The 24066-nt window shown below is 47.9% G+C and overlaps 2 protein-coding genes across 2 annotated transcripts; both read left to right on the top strand.

The window, feature by feature from the left end:
• The first annotated feature begins 6682 nt into the window (after positions 1-6682).
• On the top strand, positions 6683-7631 carry LOC106731940 (olfactory receptor 52R1-like). The gene has a single exon (XM_025184012.2). It carries the CDS (start codon positions 6683-6685, stop codon positions 7628-7630), a length of 948 nt encoding a protein of 315 aa, XP_025039797.1. The 3' UTR covers position 7631.
• Positions 7632-19184: 11553 nt separating this feature from the next.
• Positions 19185-20132, top strand: LOC106731941 (olfactory receptor 52M1-like). Its single transcript, XM_014573004.3, has one exon. It carries the CDS (start codon positions 19185-19187, stop codon positions 20130-20132), a length of 948 nt encoding a protein of 315 aa, XP_014428490.3.
• The last annotated feature ends 3934 nt before the right edge of the window (positions 20133-24066 follow it).

Below are 24066 nucleotides of genomic sequence, written 5' to 3' on the forward strand. Positions count from 1 at the left end.
GTGGATATCCACCAAGCTGAAGACAGCGCAGAGCTGCTGAAGCCAGCCAGTGACCAGGGCACTGAGGAGTCACTGGGATTACCTCTGGCCTCCACCAGTGGAAGCAGAGGACCCCATATGAATCCAAGTACCCATGAAGGGTAGGGCAGGAAATGACCAAGGGGCAGCCAACCGTAGTCTGGCTTTGTGAGAACCACAAAATCTAATATTGTGGTTTAGCTGGATTCCCCACTGAACAAGAGGACAAATTGCTTGCCTTCATTAGTGCACCTGGCTGAGGCATGGTGCAATTGGGAAGGACTATGCACCCCTACCTCATTACCCCACCATTTGTCAAGCTATCCTGATCTCTAGGCCAAGCAAGCTGTGACTGTCAGACATCCACTGGATTCCCAGCTACCTCACGTCTCAGCCCTTCATTGCCCATCCTGACTGAGGCCTGGGGCTTGTATTGTCAGACTCGGCCCTAACTAGAGACCTCAGCCACGGACCTTTCCCTGACCAAGTGCTAATAACTGTTCGCAGGTCGCCTCTGGCAACAGGCCTGAGCCATAGAGTCAACAGTGTGATGCTGTTGCAAAAAAAGCAAATATGATTCTAGGTTGTATCAACAGGTGTGTTGTAAGCAAAACTCGTGAAGTCATTCTGCCGCTCTACTCTGCACTAGTTAGGCCTCAGCTGGAGTACTGTGTCCAGTTCTGGGCACCACATTTCAAGAAAGATGTGGAGAAATTGGAAAGGGTACAGAGAAGAGCGACAAGAATGATTAAAGTTTTAGAGAACATGACCTATGAAGCCAGGCTTCATGAACTGGGCTTGTTTAGTTTGGAAAAAAGAAGATTAAGGGGGGACATGATAGCGGTTTTCAAATATCTAAAAGGGTGTCACAAGGAGGAAGGCGAAAATTTGTTCCTCTTGGTTTCTGAGGACAGGACAAGGAGTAATGGGCTTAAAGTGCAGCAGGGGAGGTTTAGATTGGACATTAGGAAAAAATTCCTAACTGTCAGGGTGGTCAAATATTGGAATAAATTGCCAAGGGAGGTGGTGGAATCTCCCTCTCTGGAGATATTTAAGAACAGGTTAGATAGACATCTGTCAGGGATGGTGTAGGTGGAGCTTGGTCCTGCCTTGAGGGCCGGGGGCTGGACTCGATAACCTCTCGAGGTCCCTTCCAGTCCTATTATTCTATGATTCTATGATAGACCTGTCACTGCCCACCCTGACTGAGGGGTGGGTCTCAGTACTGGCTGTTGGCTGCTCGGCCCTGGACACAGGCCTGAGCCAGGGGGTTCATTGGTTCCCTGCCCTGCCCAATGGCCTGCACTTGTAACTGCTGCTTTGCCCTGTTTGCAGGACAAAGACCCCGACTGTCTGTGTCTCTACATGGCCAGCCAGGGCCACAGGCTGTGGTTGCCTGGTAACTCCCTTACTGGGGGTGATGGCCAGAGATGTAGCGAGGTGGGGCAGCCTCCCTCTGACCCAGAGTGGGAGGGAGCCCCACCAACCCACTGCCAGGAACCTGCAGGGGGTGTTGGTGTGGGGAATGTGGAATCTGCAAACACAATGAAAGATCTGATGGGAAAGTGAGGAAGGACAAAGGCAGTACGCACTTTGAAGGGAGATTGGCTCTTGTTGCTCAGCAGGATTTCTTAACTATACGCAAACATGCCGTCCCACAATGTCTGTGGGACACAAAGGTGACAGCTGTGGATGAGGTGATGGCTTCTCTAGCGGGTGGTTTGAGCTTAGACAAGACTCTGTGGTGAATAAACCTGCAGCAGGAGGCAACCCCACCTCAGACAGGGATGGGGACGTGATACCTGCCCCTGACCCACCTGTCCAGATTGTTGGCTCTGAGCCCACCCCAGATGAGCAGGGGACAGACCGCATCTGAGCAGAGAGGTTTGTGTCCTGGGGGGTCTGGCGGAGGAGGAATCTGGTGGCGGAATAGTGCTGGCACGGGTATATCACCTCACTGGTCAATGGTGGGAATGTGACCAGGGCAGATGGGTTGGTTCCACCTCCCTGCACCCAGCCACCCAGCCTGTGGGTCAGGCTCTGAGATGGAACTGTGTTGTGACATGGCACAAGGAAGCTGTCATACCACTGACCTCTCGGCAATGGGAAGAGAGGTGACAAAGGGACCCTAATCCGGGTCTGGATTTTTTCTTTAATCCTCTTTTCAAAACACCCCATCTCTTTAATTGAGGATGTTGCTGAGGCTAAGGAAATGGCCGTCTGAGAAAACACATATGACCCTTTGTCACGTTTTTGGATTTTAAAGTGAGTAGACTGATCACTGTTGCACCCACGGGAGAAGGAGGGTAGCCCCCATTTCTGTACAAAGGGGGGCATGTGAGGTGTCAAAGGAATATAAATGTGCCAGGAGGCTGTCTCCATCTTGTCTTCAATCTTGCTACTGATTACAGAGATCTGGGAAGGATTGCTGACCCATCCTAATACAGGATGTACACCAGAGACTTTTAAGCTAGAAGTTCGTAACAGCTCTGGTAAGAGCCAGCATCTTGGTAATTATGTATGTAATATATTCTCCTTAGCAATCTTACTCTCCACCTTTTCTTTCTTTTATTAATACACCTTTAGATTGTAGATTCTAAAGGATTGTCTCAGTGTGCTCTCGTGAGTAAGATCTAAAGTGCAAGTTGACCAGGGACTGTGACTGGTTCTTTGGGACCGGGAGGATCTGTTCTGAGTAGGTGAGATCAGGTTTTATAACCCCTCACCTGTGTGTAAGCCTGAGGCTGATTGTGGCACAGGTAGAGCTGGGGTATCTAAGGAATTTTGCTGGCCAGATGGGCAGCAGAAGCTCTCAGTAGGCGTGTCTAGACGACATGGCTCCATCGACAGAGCCATGTAGACGAGGCAGGACGACAAAGGGAAATGAAGTTGCTTCATTTAAATCAAAATGGCCGCCATGCTATGCCGATCAGTTGTCTGTCGGCACAGCACAGCAGTCTAGACAGGGATCTACCGATCCCAGAACCCTTCATCGGCAGATCCTTTATGCCTCGTCAAACAAGGCTTACAGGATCTGCCGACAAAGGAATCTTGAGTCGGCAGATCCCCATCTAGACTGCTGTGCTGTGCCGCCAAACAGCTGATTGGCACGGCGTGGCAGCCATTTTGATTTAAACGAAGCGGCAATTATTTAAATCGCCGCTTCATTTCCCTTTTTTGAGTAAACTAATCTACATGGCTCTGTCGACAGAGCCATCTAGTTTAGATGTACCCAGTCTGACTGGTTTGTGGCCTATATGGTTTTGGTCTCCAGTTGAGGGCTGTAAGTAGCCCTGGTTTTGAGAAATTCACCCTAAGCTGATGCCCTCAACAGTGCTCAGACCCAGCCCGGTCCATCATACCCATCCAACAGAGAGAAGACAGTGCCTGGGCCAAGAGGCAGCACAGACCAAAGGGCTCAAAGCTGACCACATGGCAGCTTGCACCCCAGGGAACTGTGTCAGCCCCACACCACAAGCAGGGCCTCCTCAGTCATCTGTCTCCGCATCTGTGTCTCTACTATCCACCCAACCATCATGGACATTTACGTGGCATCAGATCTTCTAGGCACGAATCTCTCCTTTCCTTACTAATCAACTTTAATTTTAAAATACAAACAAATACACAGAGCAGCCAATTCCTCTCTGGATCAGCAGGAGCCTGAATCGTCTCATCTCCCCCTGGGAAGGTCCCATAATTACTGTTTACCGCTAACCCTGGATAGATAGCCCAGACACACAGAAATAGGAACAGGGACAATGGACGGAGGGTCTCCCGTCTCCAGCTTGTTTACATCTAGATGCTGCTTCTCCCCCAGACGCGGAGTGAACCCCCGTGGGAGGGCACAGAGCTGCCTTATAAATGGTGCCATCCCTGCATCAGCTTTCAGCGTCGGCTGTTGCTGCAGATGCTGGGCTGAGAGAGGAGCAGGATACGGCTACTTGAGGGAGATTCCCAGGAAAGACACTCTGATCTCAGGATTCACAGGTACCCATGTGTTGCTGAGGAACTCCCCCGCTCAACAACCTAGTGCAACGTGGGTGTGCTGGGATAGCGCAGAAATAAATGGTCCTTTTTGCTCTGAACAGACTCTACTCCTCCCACAGCCCTTGCCAGAGGGGTGGATTTCTTCCACTGGCCTGGGTCAACACCCCATTCTTTTTTCTGCCGGCCCTGGCTCCATTTCAGTGGCACAGGGAATCCTTCAGAAGGAAAATGAATGTTACTAGATGTACAATAGAAACCAAAATCCTGAGGCTGGGGCCCCATGTTTCCTCAGTACCACCTGAGGCAAAACCAGAGTAAGAATTAAGTAACAACTTCAGGGGGCAGGTGTGTGTGCAGGTACGGACACTGTTACTTCTCCTCTGGTCTCTCGCTGGTAACGGGGTGGCCGCTATTTGACTTTTATCTGGGAAACATGGCGGTGGTAGGCACCTCACTGTGACCCAAGGGTTCTTGCAGTGCCGCTGTGGCATGTTAAGTGTAGACAAGCCCTCCGACTAACCTTCCATTAAAGCATCCAGTCTGGATCTGGAGACGTGCCGAGTTGGAGAATCCACCACTTCTCTTCACAGTTACTCCCAATAGTTAAAACAGGACTATGCAGCACTTTGAAGACTAACAAGATAGTTTGTCTTTTTTTAATTACATGAAACAGAAAATGCCTTTCATTTGCCTTTATTTATTTAATGTCTATATTTAGCATTTGCTGCCTGGTTTCAGACTTCTGATTCCACATGAGATGTGTGATTGATTGGGCAGTGTGCGGTTGTAGTGTTCACAATTCAAATGTTCAACTGTTCATATTTTTTAACCTTCTTCTTGGATGCTCATAGACTGGAATGTATTTCACCTCTCACGTCATAGGAGGATATAATACTGCTTTTTTCCAAATGAAAAACAAAACTATTTCTTGAACATATCGATCTTTGCTGCAACATTAACAAGTTTCCTTTCTCCCTTTAGGAACTGGTTAAATCTTCCTTGGGTTTCCTTTGCTCTTAAAACCTAAAACACTCCTTTTTGTCATCCCTAGCTCTGCTAATCATGGATATTTCCGTGAAGTTTTCAACATCCCTCATTAATTTTCATTACTTCCAATTTGCATTCCTTGCTTTTTTCCCTTTCCCCCTTTTGTTATATATTGTCCCCCTCTCCCTCATTTCTTTCTTACCTTATTCTCTCTACTAAGTTTTTAGCTTGTTTTTTGCCAGCTTCGACTGCAGAATGGTCACTTTGAGGTATCTAATAATCTTGTCTTAAATAAATTTCAATTTTTGTTTCCGTTTGGTCTATTTTTTCCTCCCAATCAATTCTGCTGATAATTTCCCTCCGCTTTGGGGTACTAGCTCGTCTGAAGCACTAACTGTCTATAGCTATTACTAGTTGGAAAGTTTCCCTCATTTTCCATTTCAATACAATGAATTCAATTGTGAACATCCTCTTTTCTATCATCTCCCACTTGCTTTTTTCTCTTCTCCAAAGTAAAGAGTCCCAGACATTTCAATCTGTCCACATAGGGCAGCATCCCCCATTCTCATCACCTGTTTCAGAAAATCTCTTTGTATCAGTTTTATCCTTTATAGGGACTGGAGAGGAAAACTGAGCACATGTCCTGTGCCAGTTCTTCTCCATCCCATTCCTTTGGCATGCAAACCTAGTTTCACTTTTGGGCAGCTGCTATCAATACCGCCCAGATTTTCAGATGAGGTCTGTTCTAATTGGGATGGTTTCCGGCTCTTGTCATAGAAAAGGTTTGTTTGGTTTTTTTCCGACTCTCAACTTTCCAGCCAAGTAGGGACTACCTACTGCTTGAACTCTCTAGCCTGGCTTTAAAGGCATCAAAGGACAAAGATAGATTAGGGGTGTCCTAACTCATATTTTCCTGCTGTGCCAATGGACATCTCACACCCCACGACACATTAGTGACAAATGGAGTGCCATAAAATATAGAATTTGCATTAGTAGACCTACTGGCGCATAGTTCATTTCTCTGCATAATGAAAATGTCATTTTTAGTTTGTGAAGAACAACCCATGGCTGTGTCTAGACTGGCCAGTTTTTCCGCAAAATCAGCTGCTTTTGTGGAAAAACTTGCCAGCTGTCTACACTGGCCGCTTGAATTTCCACAAGAACATTGACGATCTCATGTAAGATTGTCAGTGTTCTTGCAGAAATACTGTGCTGCTCCCGTTCGGGCAAAAGCCCTCTTGCGCAAATCATTTGCACAAGAGGGCCAGTGTAGACAGCACAGGACTGTTTTGCAAAAAAAAACCCGATGGCTAAAATGGCGATCGGGGCTTTTTTGCGCAAAAGCGCGTCTAGATTGGCATGGATGCTTTTCCGCAAAAAGTGCTTTTGCGGAAAAGCATCCGTGCCAAATTAGATGCTCTTTTCCAAAAATGCTTTTAATGGAAAACTTTTCCGTTAAAAGCATTTCCGGAAAATCATGCCAGTCTAGACGTAGCCCATGTCTGTCACCCAACAGAACAGCGCGCGGTCATGCAACGCGGTGTCTCATATTAACATTGTCGCCCCTTGCAGGCATTCGTACTGTGACCATCACTGTGGATCCCGGACACTTAAAAGAAGTCAGAGGAACGCTCAACACATGCAGAAGAGTCTGTTCTGCTTCAGAGTTCGACACATTCTACTTCATTCCATGTCAGGTTCCAACAAAACTGATTTCACCAACCCTTCTGTCTTCATCTTGCTGGGAATTCCTGGACTGGAGGCAGCCCATGTCTGGATTGCCATTCCCTTCTGCGCCATGTACGCCATAGCCCTCTTGGGGAACTTCACCATCCTATTCATTGTGAAGAAGGAGCCGAGCCTCCATGAGCCCATGTACTATTTCCTCTGCATGCTGGCTGTTACTGACCTGGTCCTGTCCACTTCCATCCTGCCCAAAATGCTGAGCATCTTCTGGTTCAATTCCAGCGAGATCAATTTCAATGCCTGCCTCACCCAGCTCTATGTCTTTCACAGCTTCTCAGTGATGGAGTCTGGGATCTTTGTGGCCATGGCTGTAGATCGCTACGTGGCCATTTGTGATCCCCTGCGACATTCCACCATCCTGACAAACCCCGTGGTGAGCAAGATTGGCCTGGCTGTGGTGCTTCGGGGTGGTGTACTCATCCTGCCCTATCCCTTCCTGGTGAGGCAGTGGTCATATTGCAGAACTAACAGAATCTCCCAGGCTTACTGCGCACACATGGCCGTGGTGAAGCTGGCCTGTGGCGACACCAGTGTCAGTAGCTACTACGGTCTCTTCGTGCTTTTCTGTGTGATGGGTCTGGATGCGATTTTTATTGTTGTGTCCTACACCCAGATCCTCAGGGCCATCTTCAACCTCCCCACAAAGGACGCTCGGCTCAAGACTTTTGGGACCTGCATCTCCCATCTCTGTTCCATTTTGGTATTTTACATCCCAGGTCTTTTCTTGTCCCTTGCAACTCGGTTTGACCAGACAGTCCCTCAGCATTTCCATGTTCTCTTTACCAATGTGTACTACTTGATGCCCCCCATGCTCAACCCCATCATCTATGGGGTGAGGACCAAACAGATCTGGGGCAGGCTGCTGCATCTTTTTATTTGTAAAGGTGCCTGAGGTTTTCACCCGGTGCTCTGCCTCGCAGACCAATGTCTGTATAGAGCTGGGTTGTGACATGGTGTCGGGCCCTCTTCCCTGAATCCCTTACCAGGCTGTCCTAGGCATTTTTAACTCATAGGCTGTGTCTACACTGGCATGAATTTCTGGAACTGCTTAATATGGAATACTATTCCGTTTTCAGTTTTTCCGGAAAAGGAGCATCTACATTGGCAGGCTGCTTTTCCGGAAAAGCGTCTGTGGCCAATGTAGACGCGCTTTTCCGGAAAAGACTACTGGGCTGTCTACACTGGCCCTTTTCCAGAACAGTGTTCCGGAATAAGGACTTATGCCCGAGCAGGAGCAGAATAGTTTTTCCGGAATAGCGGCAGATTTTGTACAGTAGAGCGTCGTTGCTTTTCCGGAAATTCAAGGGCCAGTGTAGACAGCTCGCAGCTTATTCCACAAAAGCGGCTGATTTTCCGGAATAAGTGGCCCAGTGTAGACATAGCCATAGGGTTTCCAGCTTTCTGATTTCTGGTATTTCGACCCCTGAGGCCCTGTGCCCTCCCTGCCTATTATCTGAAAACCGGGCCCTCTTGCCCCACCTTTTTTCCCAAAGGCCCCACCCTCTGCTCCATTGCATCCCAACATCTCCACCTCTATTCTGACATGTTCCCACAAGTGCCCATACTCTCACTCACACCTCTCCTCCCCTTCTCCCTGGATCATCCTGACCTCCATCCGTGATAACTGGCCTTCCTCTGAACCAGGGATGGGACCGGAGATGCTACAGACTGACAAGAAGCCAGCAACAGGGAAACAATGATGAGGCCTATCGGACAGTCAGAAGCAGAGTGGGAAGCCTGGAAGCTGTATGAGAACAGCTAATGGTTGGGAGCCATGTTTGTGCGACACACAGGGGAGGCAGGGCATCACACAGCTTGTGAGTCGTAAATCTCAGCTACAGAGCCCTGCAGGCAGAAACCTTTGTGTGGCTTAATTCTTTAGCTTTCCAGTGCTGTTAGTTCCTCCTGGATGGGGCTTGTAGCAGGCCAGGTCTCTGCAGTGGGTGTCGGGTGAAAGCCTTTTGTCCTGAGGCATGGCTCAGGGTATGGTAGAGGATGAGCTTTGAAGCTAGGAGGACAAACGCAGGGATTCCAAAGGACAAGCCGCTGGGTTAGCTAGAAAGGGCAGAGGCCAGGGTGGCTTTTGTCGGTCACTGGGAGGGAGATAAATAGCACCACCATCATCTCGCCAGTGTTCTCAAACTTTTTCCATGAACCATTTGAAAATTGCTCAGGGCCTCGGCAAGCACCCAATGAACTCACCATATTTTATTTTCATCTTTCGCTAACTATTGTAAAGTGCTTTGGATAACAGTGCTATATTAAAAAGCCTTAATAAGAATTAATGAATTTTGGTTTATCAATGAAAGCACAGGGGGAGGGATAGCTCAGTGGTTTGAGCATTGGCCTGCTAAACCCAGGGTTGTGAGTTCAATCCTTGGGGTGACCATTTGGGGGTAAAAATTCGTCAGGGGTGGTACTTGGTCCTGCTGTAAAGGCAGGGGACTGGACTTGATGACTTTTCAAGGTCCCTTCCAGTTCTAGGAGATAGGCAATCTCCAATATAAAATACTCATGTTCTGCATTTGTCCTGTGGACTTGAGGGTGGTAAGTGATGAAAACACTGTCTCACACCAGAACATAGTGGCATCAGCAAACACACTGCTTCCTCTGCAAGTTCTGAGTACTCTCTAGTGTCTTGAATAAAAAAAACCATTCCTTAACATTTATAAACATTACAATTCATTTGGCATTTTGTTGCCCAATCATTCAGTTTTGTGAGATCCTTTTGAAGCTCTCCACAGTCTGCTTTGGACTTTACTATCTTGAGCGGTTTGAAATCATCTGCAAATTTTGTCAGATCATTGCTTACCCCATTGTCCAGATCATTTATAAATAAGTTGAATAGGATTGGTCCCAGGACTGACCTTTTGGAGACACTGCTAGTTACCTCTCTCCATTCTGAAAACTGACCATTTATTCCTACCCTTTGTTTCCTGTCCTTTAATCAGTTTTGAATCCATGAGAAGTCCTTCCCTCTTATCCCATGTCAACTAATTTTACTTAAGAGCCTTTTGCGTGGCACCTTGTCAAAGGCTTTCTGGAAATCTAAGTACACTATATCTACTGGATCCCCGTTGTCCACATGTTTGTTGACCCCCTCAAAGAACTCTCTCAGATTAGTAAGACATGATTTCCCTTTACAGATACCATGCTTACTTTCCCCTAATAATTTATGTTCATCTAAGTGTTATTTTATTCCTTACTATCATTTCAACTAATTTGCCCGGTGCTGACGTTAGACCTACCAGTCTGTAATTTCCAGGATCACCTCTAGAGCCCTCTTTAAATATTGTCATCACATTAGCTATCTTCCCATCATTAGGCACAGAAACTGATCTAAAAGATACATTACAATCTACAGTGAATAGTCCTCAGTTTCACATTTGAGTTCTTTCAGAACTCATGGGTGAATGCCATCTAGTCCCAGTGACTTGTTACTGTTGACTGTATCTCTCTTAAATGTGCTCTTTTATGCCGTTAGATGCTTTTTCTCGGGCCCCTTTCAAATTGCTCATTGACCATGAGGATTTAAAATGACTAAATACCATGAAAAATACCAGTGGATACTGCAGTGGATATCCAGCAAGCTAAAGGCTGGCCAGAGATGCTGGAGCTAGCCAGTGATCAAGGCATTGAGGAGTCACTGGGATTGCCTCTGGTCTTCAACCCAGTGGAAGCAGAGGATCCCCTAAGAATCCACATACCCATGATAGGGTAGGGCAGGAAATGGCACCAAACCATAGTCTGGCTTTGTGACAGCCACAGAACCTAGCAGTGTGGTTTAGCTGGATTCCCCACTCAACAAGAGGCCGAATTGCTTGCCTTGATTAGTGCACCTGGCTGAGGTATGGTGCAATTGAGAAGGACCATGCATCTTTGCCCCATCACCCCACCAATTGACAAGCTGTCTCAGATCTCTAGGCCGAGGAGGCTGTGACTGTCAGACATGTAGCTAGGATGCCCAACCCCCTCACATCTGAGCCCTTTACTGTCTATCTTGACTGAGACCTGAGGCTTGTATTGTCAGATTCGGCCCTGACTAGAGGCCTCAGTCACAGACCTTTCCCTGGCCAAGGCCTCGGTGCTAATAACTGTTCACAGGTCACCCCTGGCAACAATCCTGAGCCATAGATCCTTCACTGCCCACTCCGACTGAGGTCCTGGGTCTCAGAACTGGTTGTGGGTGATCGGCCCTGGACACAGGCTGAGCCAGGGAGTCTTTGGTGCCCTGCCCTGACCAACGGCCTGGACTCGTAACTGCTGATTTGCAGGACAAAGACCCTGATTGGCTGCAGCTCTGCATGGCCAGCCAGGGCCACGGGCTGTGGTTGCCTGGTAACTCCCTCACTGGGGGTGATTCCCAGACATGTAGAGCAGTGGTGCAGCCTCCCTGTGACCCAGAGTGTGGGGATCCCCCAGTAACCCACTGCCAGGAACCATAAGGGGCGCTGGTGTGAGGAATGTGGATTCTGCAATCAAAATGGAAGATCTGATGGGAAAGTGGGAAAGGACGAAGGATTGAGGAGATTCTACCTGTATGTTGCTAGTTACTGGTGACGATTGTGGATCTCTGACCCCTTTATGACAGCCACGACTCACTGCAGGAAGTGTTCGTCTCTCATTTTGGTCACCTGTCTCCAGGTCTCTAAATCAACACTGATTGTAAAATACACACAAGTACACAGAGCAGCCAATTCCTCTCTGACTCAGCAGGGAGCCTGAATCTTCTCATCTCCCTCTGGGAATATCCCTTAATTACTGTTTACTGATACACCTGAGCACGGAGACGCGGAAATGGAAACAGACGTTGGCTAGAGAGTTTCCAGTGTCCAGCCTGCTTACATCCAGATGATGCTTCACTTCTAGATGATTAGTGATGCCCCCATGGGACGGCGCACAGCTGCCTTATAAACGGTGCCAATCTCTGCCTCGGCTCTGAGCAGGGGAGGCTGCTGTTGACGGTGTGGTGAGAGAGCTGAGGGGCACAGCTACCTGAGGGGGATTCCCAGGGAAGACACTTCCATTCCAGGATTCACAGGTACCATCCTCTGCTTAGGAGCTCCCCTGCTTGGCAAACCCAGTGCAACATGGGTGTGCTGGGATAGCAAGTAAGTCTGTGGTCCTTGTTGCAAGGGGTGGGTTTCCTCTCTTCCTATGGGTCAAAATGCCATTCTGTTTCCTGCGTCTTCCCACCCTGGCTGATCCCTCCAGCTCTGATTTAGCTGCATTGTCATGGCCCAGAGGTTCCGTCAGGAGGAACGGGGGTAGCAGATGGACAATACAAAACAAAAGTCTGAGGCTGTGACCCATGGATTGCTCAGAACCCTCCAAGGCAAATCTCTAAGGAGAGTAAAAAGCTGAGGAGCCAGTGGTGTGTTCATGCTCAGACGCTGTCCCCTCCTCCCCTGGCATTGCAGGGCTCTAACTGGTCACAGGGGGCTGTTACCTGAGATTCATCTCTTCAAAGACAAAGCAGTGCCAGGGCTTCTCACCGGGACAGTTTTAAGCACTTTTCAAGATGGGCCACACCCCTTGTCTAGTGTCTCATTGGATGAGCTGGCTGAACTCCCACCTCTGGGACTTTCAAACAAGAATTGGATGAGAAGCAGGCTGCCTCCCAGTGAAATGTCAGTCCAAACACTTAGGCTGTGTCTACATTGGCACCCTTTTCCAGAAAAGGGATGCTAATGAGACAAGTCAGAATTGCAAATGCCGCAGGGGATTTAAATATCCCCCGCGGCATTTGCATGAACATGGCTACCACTTTTTTCCAGCTCGGGGTTTTGCTGGAGAAAAGCACCAGTCTAGACAGGATCTTTCAGAAAATAAAGCCTTTTCCGGAAGATCCCTTATTTCAGATTTTAAGAGGAATAAGGGATCTTCTGGAAAAGGCTTTATTTTCCGAAAGATCCCGTCTAGACTGGCACTTTTCTCCGGCAAAGCCCCGAGCCGGAAAAAAGCTGCAGCCATGTTCATGCAAATGCCACGGGGGATATTTAAATCCCCCGCGGCATTTGCAATTCCGACTTGTCTCATTAGCATCCCTTTTCCAGAAAACGGTGCAAATGTAGACACAGCCTTAACGTTTGTCATGCTGATCAGCAACTTGAAACTGAAGCCTTCGTATGAAAGTGCCCGACAGCCTGCACTCAATGGGATGCTCCCAGCAGCAGCTCCGATGGCCAATCCATTTGGGAGTGCCATGCAGCTAAGCTTTGTGTTCCAATAAATGCTGTGGCAATTTGCGTAGCTTTTTCTGACAAAAGGCTATAGTGTAGACCCAGCCTCAGCTGGGTTTTAGCTCAAGTTTCCCACCAGCAATGCCTGTGGCATTGAAGCTTTTCACTGTCTCATAAACTCTTCCTAAAGAAAACCCTACCTTTAATATCATCAATTCACAGACACTTACCTTCCTTCCTCCCCCTCCCCCCCCGCATCCCCCTTCTGTTCTGCAATGTGATTTGTCCTTTTCATATTTGTTCATTTTTTTAAATTGTATCCCTTTGGTATATATGGTTGTGACTATTTTCTTCCACTATTTGATCTGAGGAAGTGGGTTTGGCCCACGAAAGCTCATCATCTAATAAACCATCTTGTTAGTCTTTAAAGTGCTACATTGTCCTGCATTTTGCTTAAAGAAATCACCATTTTCATTCCCATTTCTTCTAAATTTTCCTGCCAGTCATTTGGTTGATAATTTCCTTTAGCAATGGGAAATTTGCCTTTTGAGGCACGTAATGTTTCTATATATTGCTGGATGGGAACGTTCCCTCTTTTTTCATTTGGTGCATTCATTTCAATTTATCATCCTCTTCTATCTCATATTCTCTTTGTTTGTTTCCTCCCTAAACTAAACAGTCCCTGACTTTTCAGTCTGTCCCCAAATGGCTCCCCCATTTCTTGTAGACTGTCTTAGCAACCCCCTTTACATGAGCTGTGTCCTTTCCAAAGACTGAGTGACAAAAACTGAGCACATGTAAGTAAGTTCTGATTAAATTCGTCTGCATCCCAAGATTGTCCTGGCTTTGGCCACAGCTGTGACTGAGCAGATATTTCTGTGCAGTTTCTAGCTATAATCCCCAGGGCTTTTCACTGAGGTCTGTTCCAATGGTGGTGGCTCCTTCTGGCACATGTTTTGAAAAGGTTTGAATTTTTTCCCACTCTCAAATTTTGAGCAACCAGATGAATGAAGGATTCCTTACTGCACAGAATCTCTAACTTGACTTTCAATGAATTAAGGAACAGAGATGAGTACCAAGTGCCCCAACTAGTTTTTCCTGCTGGGGCCTATTTAAAAGTCTCCGAGGGGAAGCCGTTGTTAGTCTGAAACTTTAAAAAGAATTAATAGTCCTGTGGCTCCTTACAGACTTAAAATACAGAGAGAGTATTAGGAGCTTTCATGGGCAAAACTCACTTCATCACAGGATGAGCTGGAGAGGAATAATAAAAATCCAGTATTTTACAGCAGAAAAAAAAACCTCTGTCAATTGCAGGACCAGTGTTAATAAGGCTAATGAAGCGGGCTGGAAGTGTCCCATACTTAGCTTTTGATGTAAAAATGGGGTGTTAAAGGCAGGGGAGACTGGCTTTGTAATGTGACATCCAGTTAATGTCTTTGTTCAAGCCCAGGCAAACAGTGTCAAATTTGCAGATAAAGGTCACTTCTCACTCTCCCTTAAATTGGCTGGTGAAATTCCTCTGTAGAAGAATGGCTCCTTTTCAATCCATGAGTAAGTGCCCAAGCAGCTTAAAATGTTCCCCTGCAGTTTTGTGCATGTTCCCATTTCTGTTGTCTGATTTGTGTCCATTTATCCTTTGTCACAGAGACTGTCCGTTTTGGCCAATATCCATGGCAGAGGGGCATTGCTGGTACTTGACGGTATAGATCACATTCGAGAATGTGCAGTTGTGTGAGCCCCTGATGTGGTGGCTAATGTAATTAGGGCCTGTGATGATGTTGCTTGTGTAGATGTGTGGACAGAGTTGGCAGTGGGATTTGTTACAGAGGGAGGCTCTTCGGTGAGTGTGTCTGAGGTGTGATGTGTGGCTGTTGGAAAGAATTTGCTTCAGGTTGGGGGGTTGTATGTAGGCAAGGACTTGTCCGTCCCTCAAGGCATGGGAGAGTGAAGTGCTGTTTTTAAGGAAAGATTGTAGATTGTCAATGATGGGTTTGGGTTGTTTTAGCTGTGGGCTGTAGGTGATGACTAGTGGTGTTCTGTTATTTTCCTTGTTTTACGTGTCTTGAAGAAGTAGATTCCTGGGTACTCGTCTGTTTCTTCACTTCCTTGGGTGGGTATTTAAGTTTTAAGAATTCCTGACAAAGATCCTGTAGGTTTTTGACTCTGTACAGGTCTTGGCTGTAAACAGTCAATAGTGTGAAGTATCCTGGATACTGGCTAGAGGTATGTAGGTAATAAGAGTTGTCAGTAGGTTTCCGGTATAGGGTGGCGTTAATGTGGCCATCATGTATTGTAGTGTCAAGGAAGTGGATCTCTTCTCTGAACTGGTCCACAGTAAAGTTGATGGTGGGGTGGCAATTGTTGGTATCCCTGTGGAATTCTTCAACAGTCTTCTTCTTGTAGGTCCCTATGATGATGATGTCATCGATTAGTGTAAGTAGAGTAAGGCTACATCTACACGGCAATGCTATTTCGGGGTACGGAGGTATCCTGAAATAGCTATCCCACATGTTAACAGCAAGCACATTATTTTGAAATATAATGGGCTTGCTATTCTGCCATCCCTGTAAACCTATTTCCACGAGGAGTAAGGGATATTTCAGAATAGCGAGTTATTTCAAAATTTGGCACTGTCTATACAGAGGCAAATTACAAAAGAAGCTATTCTGAAATAAGATTGAAATTAGATACGCAATTTGCATAGCTCAAATTGCTGATCTTATTTTGACCTTTGGTGCAATGGAGGTGCACCCTAAGAGTAGTAGGGGATGAGAGCTGAGAAAACGTTGTTTGAGACCAGCCACAAAAACGTTGGCATATGAGCATTCCTGGCAGTCCATCCTTGTGTGGAATGTTGATGTAAAGAGCTTCTACATCCATGATGGCCAGGTTGGCATTTTCAGGAAGACTGATGCTCTGTAGTTTCCTTAAGAAGTGAGTGGTGTCTCAAACACAGATAGGGATGCTGGTTGCATAGGGTCAGGGGAGAAGTGACAGGATGTGGTCACATAGGACCCCTTGGGGGCGTTCCTTGGGGTACTAACAAGGCTACTGATACTTACCTTCTCACTCTCTGGGGCTTCTCACCGATCTGTCTTGCTGGGCCATCTCCCTGGTCTCCTCCAGCCAAGGCCCCGAACTAAGATCCCTGCCCTCCCCCCTTTAGCCCCACCCCCAAGGAGTAGTACAGACACTGAAGCGCTTCAGGGCCAAGGAAAATGCAGTTTAAGGCCCAGATTCCTGGGATACCACTCCCCAAATGGGATCAAACCCAAACTGAATTATTTGGGTAAGTCGCCCTTTAACAATGAAAGGGGGATGTGCACACTGGTTGTCCCCGCAGGTAACAATATTTACAGTGGGCTTGATAGTAAATAAAAGTGATTTTATTAGGTACAAGCAGTAGGATTTACGTGGTAATAGGTGAGAACAGGCAGAGCAAAGTAAATTACAAATTCAAAATAACAGAAAACACTTAGCTAATTCTGACACTAAATCCTCAGTACAAATTCACCCTAAAATTGTTTCTTTGCCAGCTAAGCCTTCCAAACCAGGGCTGTCCCTCACCCTGGGGTCTTTGGTTCCTTCCCTGGGGTGTGTCCAGCCAGCCAAAAGACAAAGCCCTGCTAATTTCCTATTGTTTTATAAACTCCACTTTGGGTAGGAATTCTGTTTGTACTTTCCACCCATAGATGGGAAGTCACCTGGCCAATCCCTACCAGTGAGGGAGGTCACGTGACTTCCTGGGACCAACCCCTGCTAAGACTTAAAGGACAAAAGAGGATGTTTGCAGTGGATCAGACCTTGAGGGAAACACACTTGATGGCTTGCCTTTGCACTTTTAAACCCATAAAGCATTCCATACACCATAGATCTAACTTTACACAGAAGAAAGATACATTCACCAAAATAAAATAGACAGACCCAGGGGATTATGACATGAAGATTGATGGGTTACATGGAGCAAACTGTCCAAAGTTAGGTCTATTTGTGTCCATAAGTCCATGTCACAAAGCATGGCGGGATGGAGGAGTCACAGGAGAGAGTTAACATAGCTGGATAATCCTGCTGTAAGGATGCTGATACCTGAGATGATTGGACATCCCAGATTTCTGGGTGTGTGTGAGGGGGAGGGGGAGGGTGTTGTCTGTGTAGGTTTGATCCTCATTGGGATCAGAGGAAGGAGGCCTGTAGAATGTAGTGTTGGTGAGTCATCTGGTGGCCTCCTGTTCATAATTTGACCTCATCATGATGACTACAGCTCCCCCTTTGGCACATAACACCTCACCCAGGAACCTACCCCTACAATAAACCTCTCTGTCAACTGTCCACATGTTTAGACACACAACACCATCACAGCCCCTAACCACATCAGCCACCGCATCAGGGGCTCATACAACTGCACATCCCCTAATGTGATCTATGCCATCAAGTGCCAGCAATGACCCTCTGCCATGGATATTGGCCAAATCAGAAAGTCTCTGTGGCGAAGGATAAATGGCCAAAAATCAGACATGAGAAATAGTAACACATAGAATCATAGAATACTAGGACTGGAAGGGACCTCGAGAGGTCATCGAGTCCAGTCCCCTGCCCTCATGGCAGGACCAAATACTGCCTACATCGTCCCTGATAGACATTTATCTAACCTACTCTTAAATATCTCCATAGATGGAGATTCCACAACCTCCCAGGGCAAATTATTCCAGCGTCTGACTACCCCGACAGTTAGGAACTTTTTCCTAATGTCCAACCTAAACCTCCCTTGCTGCAGTTTAAGCCCATTGCTTCTTGAAGGGGAACATTTTACCCCACCTGGGCACTCAATCTGGATCGAAAAGGAGCCATTCTTCTTCAAAAGGAATTTCACAGCCAATTTAAGGGAGGGTGCAGAATTGACCTTTATCTGCAAATGTGACACTGTTTCCCTGGGCTTGACTAAAAACATTAACCGGATGTCCCATTACAAAGCCCCTGCCTTTAACATCTCTGGGGTTTTTTTACATCAAAAGGTAAGTATGGGACACTTCCAGCCCACTTCATTAACATGATTAGCACTGTCATGATCATGAAGCTTAACCAGCAGCCTGGGGACTAAGGGGTTAACTATACCTAAGCCAGGTAGAGTTGGCCAATAGGACTGTAGCTAGGAATTTCAAACTGGAAAAAAGGAATTTGGGGGTTTTCCCTCTTTTGTCCCTGGGGAATTTTCTCTCCAGCTACTGAGGGGGACAGAAAGAATGTCTCCCTCCAAGAAAAGACTCTTCATTATCTGTAAGTAGGGTAAAATTTAGATAAATCCATTTGGTTTTATTGTTTTATGGTTTGGGACATTGTATCTGATGTCTGTGCATTTAAAAATGGGGTTTCCTCTTTCCTCTCCTTTGCTACTAAGCTCCTGGTCCATGGTGGGTTTCCTCCCTCTGATGAGTTTATTACTTTGTGACTTTACCATCTAGTCATTATGCTTGCAATGGGAATATTGTGTTGATAATAAAAGACCTTTCTCTTTTCTTTGTATTAACCTGGTATTGGTTAATTTTTGTGTCCTGGTTTGTACTTTAGGGGTGAGATTTTCCAAGTGATCTTCCATCTGATTTTCTTATCCTTACCTGGGTGGTGGCAGCAGATTTTATCCCCAAAATCTAGGTTTTTAAGATTTTGGGGGAAGTTTTATACCAAAGCCTGGAAAGATAAGGTTTGGGATACTTTTGGTGGCCCCTACTTCTGCATTCATCATGCCAGAGTGGGAAAGGAGCCATGACAAGCACCAGTCCAGCAATTGACAAGTACCTTTTTTCTGTTATAAAACACTTGACTTCTGTTATTCCTCTCCAGCTCATCAACTGATCAAGTGGATTATGCCTAAAAAAGCTCATGATACTATGTATTTCTGTTACTCACGAAGGTGCCACAGGACTACTTGTTGTGCCTATTAAAATTTTCCAGACCATGACATATTATAGATATATGGAGCTCCGTACAATATGAAATTCACATGAGAAGGGTCAGTTTTTCATCAGTAATTTTCCTAATAACGAAAATGTTACTTTTCAGGGCATGACAAGACCAATCTGTTTCAGCCATGACAATAGCTACCAATAGTGCACGTGTTGTCTGATATGAACGTTGTATCTTATTCCAGGCATTTTTCCTGTGACCATCTTCCTACACTCCAAGGACAGAAGAAAAAATCAGCAGAACGTACGGTACATGCAGGAAACATTGTTCTACTTCACAGTTGAACTCATTCTCCCTTGCTTCATGTCAGATTCCAACACAACTGACTTCACCAACCCCTCCACCTTCATCTTAATGGGCATTCCTGGCCTGGAGGCAGCCCATGTCTGGATCTCCATCCCCTTCTGCACCATGTACACCATAGCCCTGTTGGGGAACTTCACCATCCTGTTCATAGTGAAGATGGAGTCAAGCCTCCATGAGCCCATGTACTATTTCCTCTGCATGCTGGCTGTAAGTGACCTGGTCCTATCCACATCCATACTGCCCAAAATGCTGAGCCTCTTCTGGTTCAATTCCAGGGAGATCGATTTCAGTGCCTGCCTCACCCAGATGTTCTTCATTCACTGCTTTTTTTCAATAGAGTCTGGGATCTTTGTGGCCATGGCGTTGGATCGCTACGTGGCCATCTGCCATCCCCTGAGACACTCTACCATAGTGACAAACCACATGGTGGGCAAGATCGGCCTGGCTGTCTTACTGCGCGGCAGCATGATTGTACTGCCCATGGTCCTGCTGGCGAGGCAGTGGTCATACTGCAGAACCAACATGATCCCCCAACCGTACTGTGTGCACGTCGCTGTGGTGGGGCTGGCATGTGGTGATACCCGAGCTAGTAGTCACTACGGACTCTTCTTGCTATTCTGTGTCATGGGTCTGGATGCAATTCTCATTGTTGTGTCCTACACCCAGATCCTCAGGGCCATCTTCAACCTCCCCACAAAGGACGTCCGGCTCAAGACCTTTGGGACTTGTGGCTCCCACCTCTGTTCCATTATATTGTTTTACATCCCAAGCCTCCTCCTCTCCCTCACATCCCGATTTGACCAGAAGATGCCTCAGCATTTCCATTCTCTCATTAACAACCTGTATTCCCTGATGCCCCCCATGCTAAACCCCATCATCTATGGGGTGAGCACCAAACAGATCCGGGACAGGCTGCTGCATCTCTTCATTCATAAAGGCTCCTGAGATTTTCTACCATGTCACTGCAGAGCTCTCTTCCCTGAATCACTTATGGGCCATCAGGGAGTCATTACATCCTGTCCTGATCTTATTTTGCTCTGTCAGCAAGAGGAACTGGTGAATTGGTCTGAGCAAAACCCATCAATTCATAGGGTTCTTCACCTCTCTAACGTCTCATAATAGGATCCCGGAGGCTTTGTGCCCTCCTTTTCTATTACCTCAAAGAAAAGCCTCTGCCCCACCTTTCTCCCCAAATTCCCACCCTCGTCCCCATTACATCCCTCAGGTCTCCACCTCTGTTTTGACATTTCCCTCAAAGCCCCAGCTCTCTCACTCACCCCCTCCTCCCCTTCTTCCATCCCTCGCTGGACCGGCCTCACCGCTCCCCTCACCGGCTGGGCACCTTATGCCCCAGGATTGTCACGGGAGCTGCCACAGACTGACAAGGAGCCTGCCATGAGGATGTAGCTCCGGGCCCAGCAGGCCTGGCAGGAGTGGGGAGGGAGGAAGCATGATTTGTCCCCATATGACACTGGGGCTGGCTTTGCTGGCAAGCACCGGGTGTGGTGTAACAGAGGTTGTGGCTTTGGTGCATCTTGTTCACTGGCCCATGTGAAGGCTGCAACATGCTAGTTTGGGTGGCATTGGTTGAGTGCTTTGCAGCCTTTTGGTTTCATTACCGATAATAGTACTGTGCCTAGTCATCTGGAGTCTTTTGGCTGGGCTGCCACTGAAGTAAGGGGAAAAAGACCTGAGGGTGGGGAGACAGCCCTGGTTTGGAGGTGCAGAGGTTCTAGGGTGAGTGTGGAGAGTTTGTGCTGAGGTTTCAGTGTAGAAATAGCCAAGTGGTTTTGTTTCTTTTGCTTTGTATCCTAGGGTATGTCTACACTACAATGTGAGTTCGAACTAACGGACGTTAGTTCGAACTAACATTCATAGCCGCTACACTAGCGCTCCGCTAGTTCGCATTTGAATCGAACTAGCGGAGCGCTTAGTTCGAACTAGGAAATCCTCATTTTACGAGGATTAAGCCTAGTTCGAACTTACTAGTTCGAATTAAGGGGTGTGTAGCTCCTTAATTCGAACTAGTGGGAGGCTAGCCCTCCCCAGCTTTCCCTGGTGGCCACTCTGGGCACCACCAGGGAAACTCTATGCCCCCCTCCCGGCCCCGGACCCCTTAAAGGGGCACGGGCTGGCTACGGTGCCAGTGCCAGGTGCAAGCCTGCCAGCACCCAGCCAGCAGACCCTGCACCTGGCATGGAACAGAGCCACCCACCCGATGTCCCCCAGCCCACCCCCTCTTCCCGGGACCAGGCTGGCGGCTCCCGGGAGCTTGCCCTGGACCGCAAGAGGCGGGCACCTTCCTGGGCAAGTGCGGACATTGTGGACCTCGTCCACGATCTCCGCACTAGGCACAGGAAAGTGGCCGTCTAGGGCAGGAGAGCTGCCAGCCTGGCCACCCAGGAGCAGGTGTGCATGAAAATCAAGGGGGTCCACTGAGACCCCCGACCCTGAGCCCTGAGCTTACAATGGCCGTCCTGGGTCAGACCAAAGGTCCATCTAGCCCAGTAGCCTGTCTGCCGACAGCGGCCAACCCTAGGGACCCTGGAGGGGATGGACCAAAGACGGTGACCAAGCCATTTGTCTCGTGCCATCCCTCTCCAGCCTTCCACAAACTTTGGGCAGGGACACCACTCCTATCCCCTGGCTAAGACTACTCCATGGACCCAACCTCCATGACTTGATCTCACTTCCCTTTAAACTCTGTTCTAGTTGTAGCCTTCACAGCCTCCTGCAGCAAGGAGTTCCACAGGTTAACTATTTGCTTTGTCAAGAACAACAACTTTCTCTAACTAGTTTCAAGCCTGCTACCCATTCCTTTCCTTTGGTGTCCTCTATTCCTTCTTTATGGAAACTCATGAAGAACTTTTCTGTGTGCACCCTCTCCACCCAACCCCTGCTTTTAGAGACCTCTATCCTGTCCCCCCTCCGTCTCCTCTTTTCTAAGCTGAACAGTCCCAGTCTCTGTAGCCTTTCTTCATCTGGGACCTGTTCCCAACCCCTGATCATGTTAGTTGCCCTCCCCTCTCCCAGCCTTTCTCTTCCCCTCTCCCACCTCCTTTTCCCAGTCTCCCCCAGTTTTGTTCAATAAAGACAGAGTCAATGTTGGAAGAAACGTTATCTTTATTTTGTACATCAATAAGAAGGGGGGCTAGGGAAGGGTAAGTGGAAGGAGGTGAGGGAGGAATGGGGTACGTGCCCCCGATGGGGAGGACTGGGCTGGCTCTGCGGGCTTCTGGGGGTGGACGCTCTCCTGAAGCCCCCCGATTGCCCTCTCTGCCCAGATGGCAGCCTGCGGCAAGTGCAGCCGGGCTGATGGCCGAGTGGTGTGATGTGCCCAGTGTGGGTAGTCCGGGCACTTCAAGCCAGGACTGCTTTGCAAGCGGGGCACCCCTTAGAACTGTCTGTCCGGGGTGGGGGTCGGGACCCTTTAAGCGCAGCCCTCGGCTAGCCTGAGACAGCAGCTCCACGCTCTAAGTCCTCCTCTGATGCCCTGCCGGCACTTCTTCCGGCCATCCTTAAGCCTGGTTCAGGGTCCACTCAATGTGGACTTGCTAGTTCGAATTAGCAAAACGCTAATTCGAACTAGTTTTTAGTTCTAGACGCGTTAGTTCGAACTAGCTTAGTTCGAATTAACGAATTCGAACTAAGTTAGTTCGAATTAGCGCTGTAGTGTAGACATACCCCTACTTTGCTCTGCCTGTTCTCACATATTACTACTTAAACCCTACTGCTTGTACCTAATAAAATCATTTTTATTTTCAGTCAAACCCAGTGTAAATCATTGTTATGGGGGGCAACCAGTGTGCACATTCCCCCTTCCATTGTTAAATGGGGCTCACCCAATTCTTTGGGGTCCAATCCCATATGGGGAGTGCTGCCTCAGGAAACTGGACCCTAAACTGCCCTCTCCTTGGACCTGAAGAGGTTCAGTGTCTGTGCTGCTTCTCGGTGTGGCAGGGACCTCAGCTCGGGGCCTTGGCTGGGGGAGACCAGGGGGCTGGCCCAGCAGAACCAGGCAGTGAGGTGTCCCAGAAAGCGGGAAGGCGAGTGGCAGTAGCCTTGGAAGCACCCCGGGAGGCCCCCCAAGAGGTCGTCTGTGACCGCCCCCCCATCACACTGATCATGATTATTATTCAAATGTTCCATTTTCAGCAAGAAATCCATTTTCCTGGTAGACAACTGTGCTACTTACTGGACTGACATCTGTTACATTTGTGAAGACGTATTAGATCCGGCTACAGTCCGTACTTTCCTCCTAAGTGTGAATTAAAAATTAAACACTCCAGAAGCCCAATTAAATAGCCCACTCTGGCAGCAACCCAGCTGGGCCAGAAAGGGATGGGTCTCTCTCTCTCTCTCTCTCTCTCTCTCTGTCTTTCTTTTAGCCTCATGGGCACTGGGTTGTCAGCAGAGTCCTGACTGACACAATAAGAGCCGGGACACTGACACCCAGGGAGGCAGAGGAGTTCCTGGCACATAGTGTTGTTGGGGGGACTCTGGTATCCCCAACTCCCTAGTTCCTCTCCCACCCCAGGGAAGCAGGGGTATCTCTCACCATACTGGGCACTGGGACAGCCGCAGGTCTCCCAGCACTTGAGGTGGCAGCCATGACCCCAGCCACCTGGGGAAGCAGAAGAGTGCCTGATGCACCGGGCCAGCAGGACTCCTGCACCCCTGCATCCCTCATTTCTGTGCCAGCTGGGGGGGCAGGATCACCTTCCTCATAGTGATCGTCACCTGGTTGGGAAGGAGGCCTAGGTCATTTCCTTCTCCCCCATCCCCGATTTCTAATCTGAACCCAGAGACTCAACAAGCTTTTCTCCACTTTCATACGGTGGGTCTGAAGATTTATGCTGCCTTCTCACATGCCATTGGC

The sequence above is a fragment of the Pelodiscus sinensis genome, chromosome 1, assembly GCF_049634645.1.
Source record: "Pelodiscus sinensis isolate JC-2024 chromosome 1, ASM4963464v1, whole genome shotgun sequence".
In the NCBI taxonomy this organism is placed as follows: Eukaryota; Metazoa; Chordata; order Testudines; family Trionychidae; genus Pelodiscus; species Pelodiscus sinensis.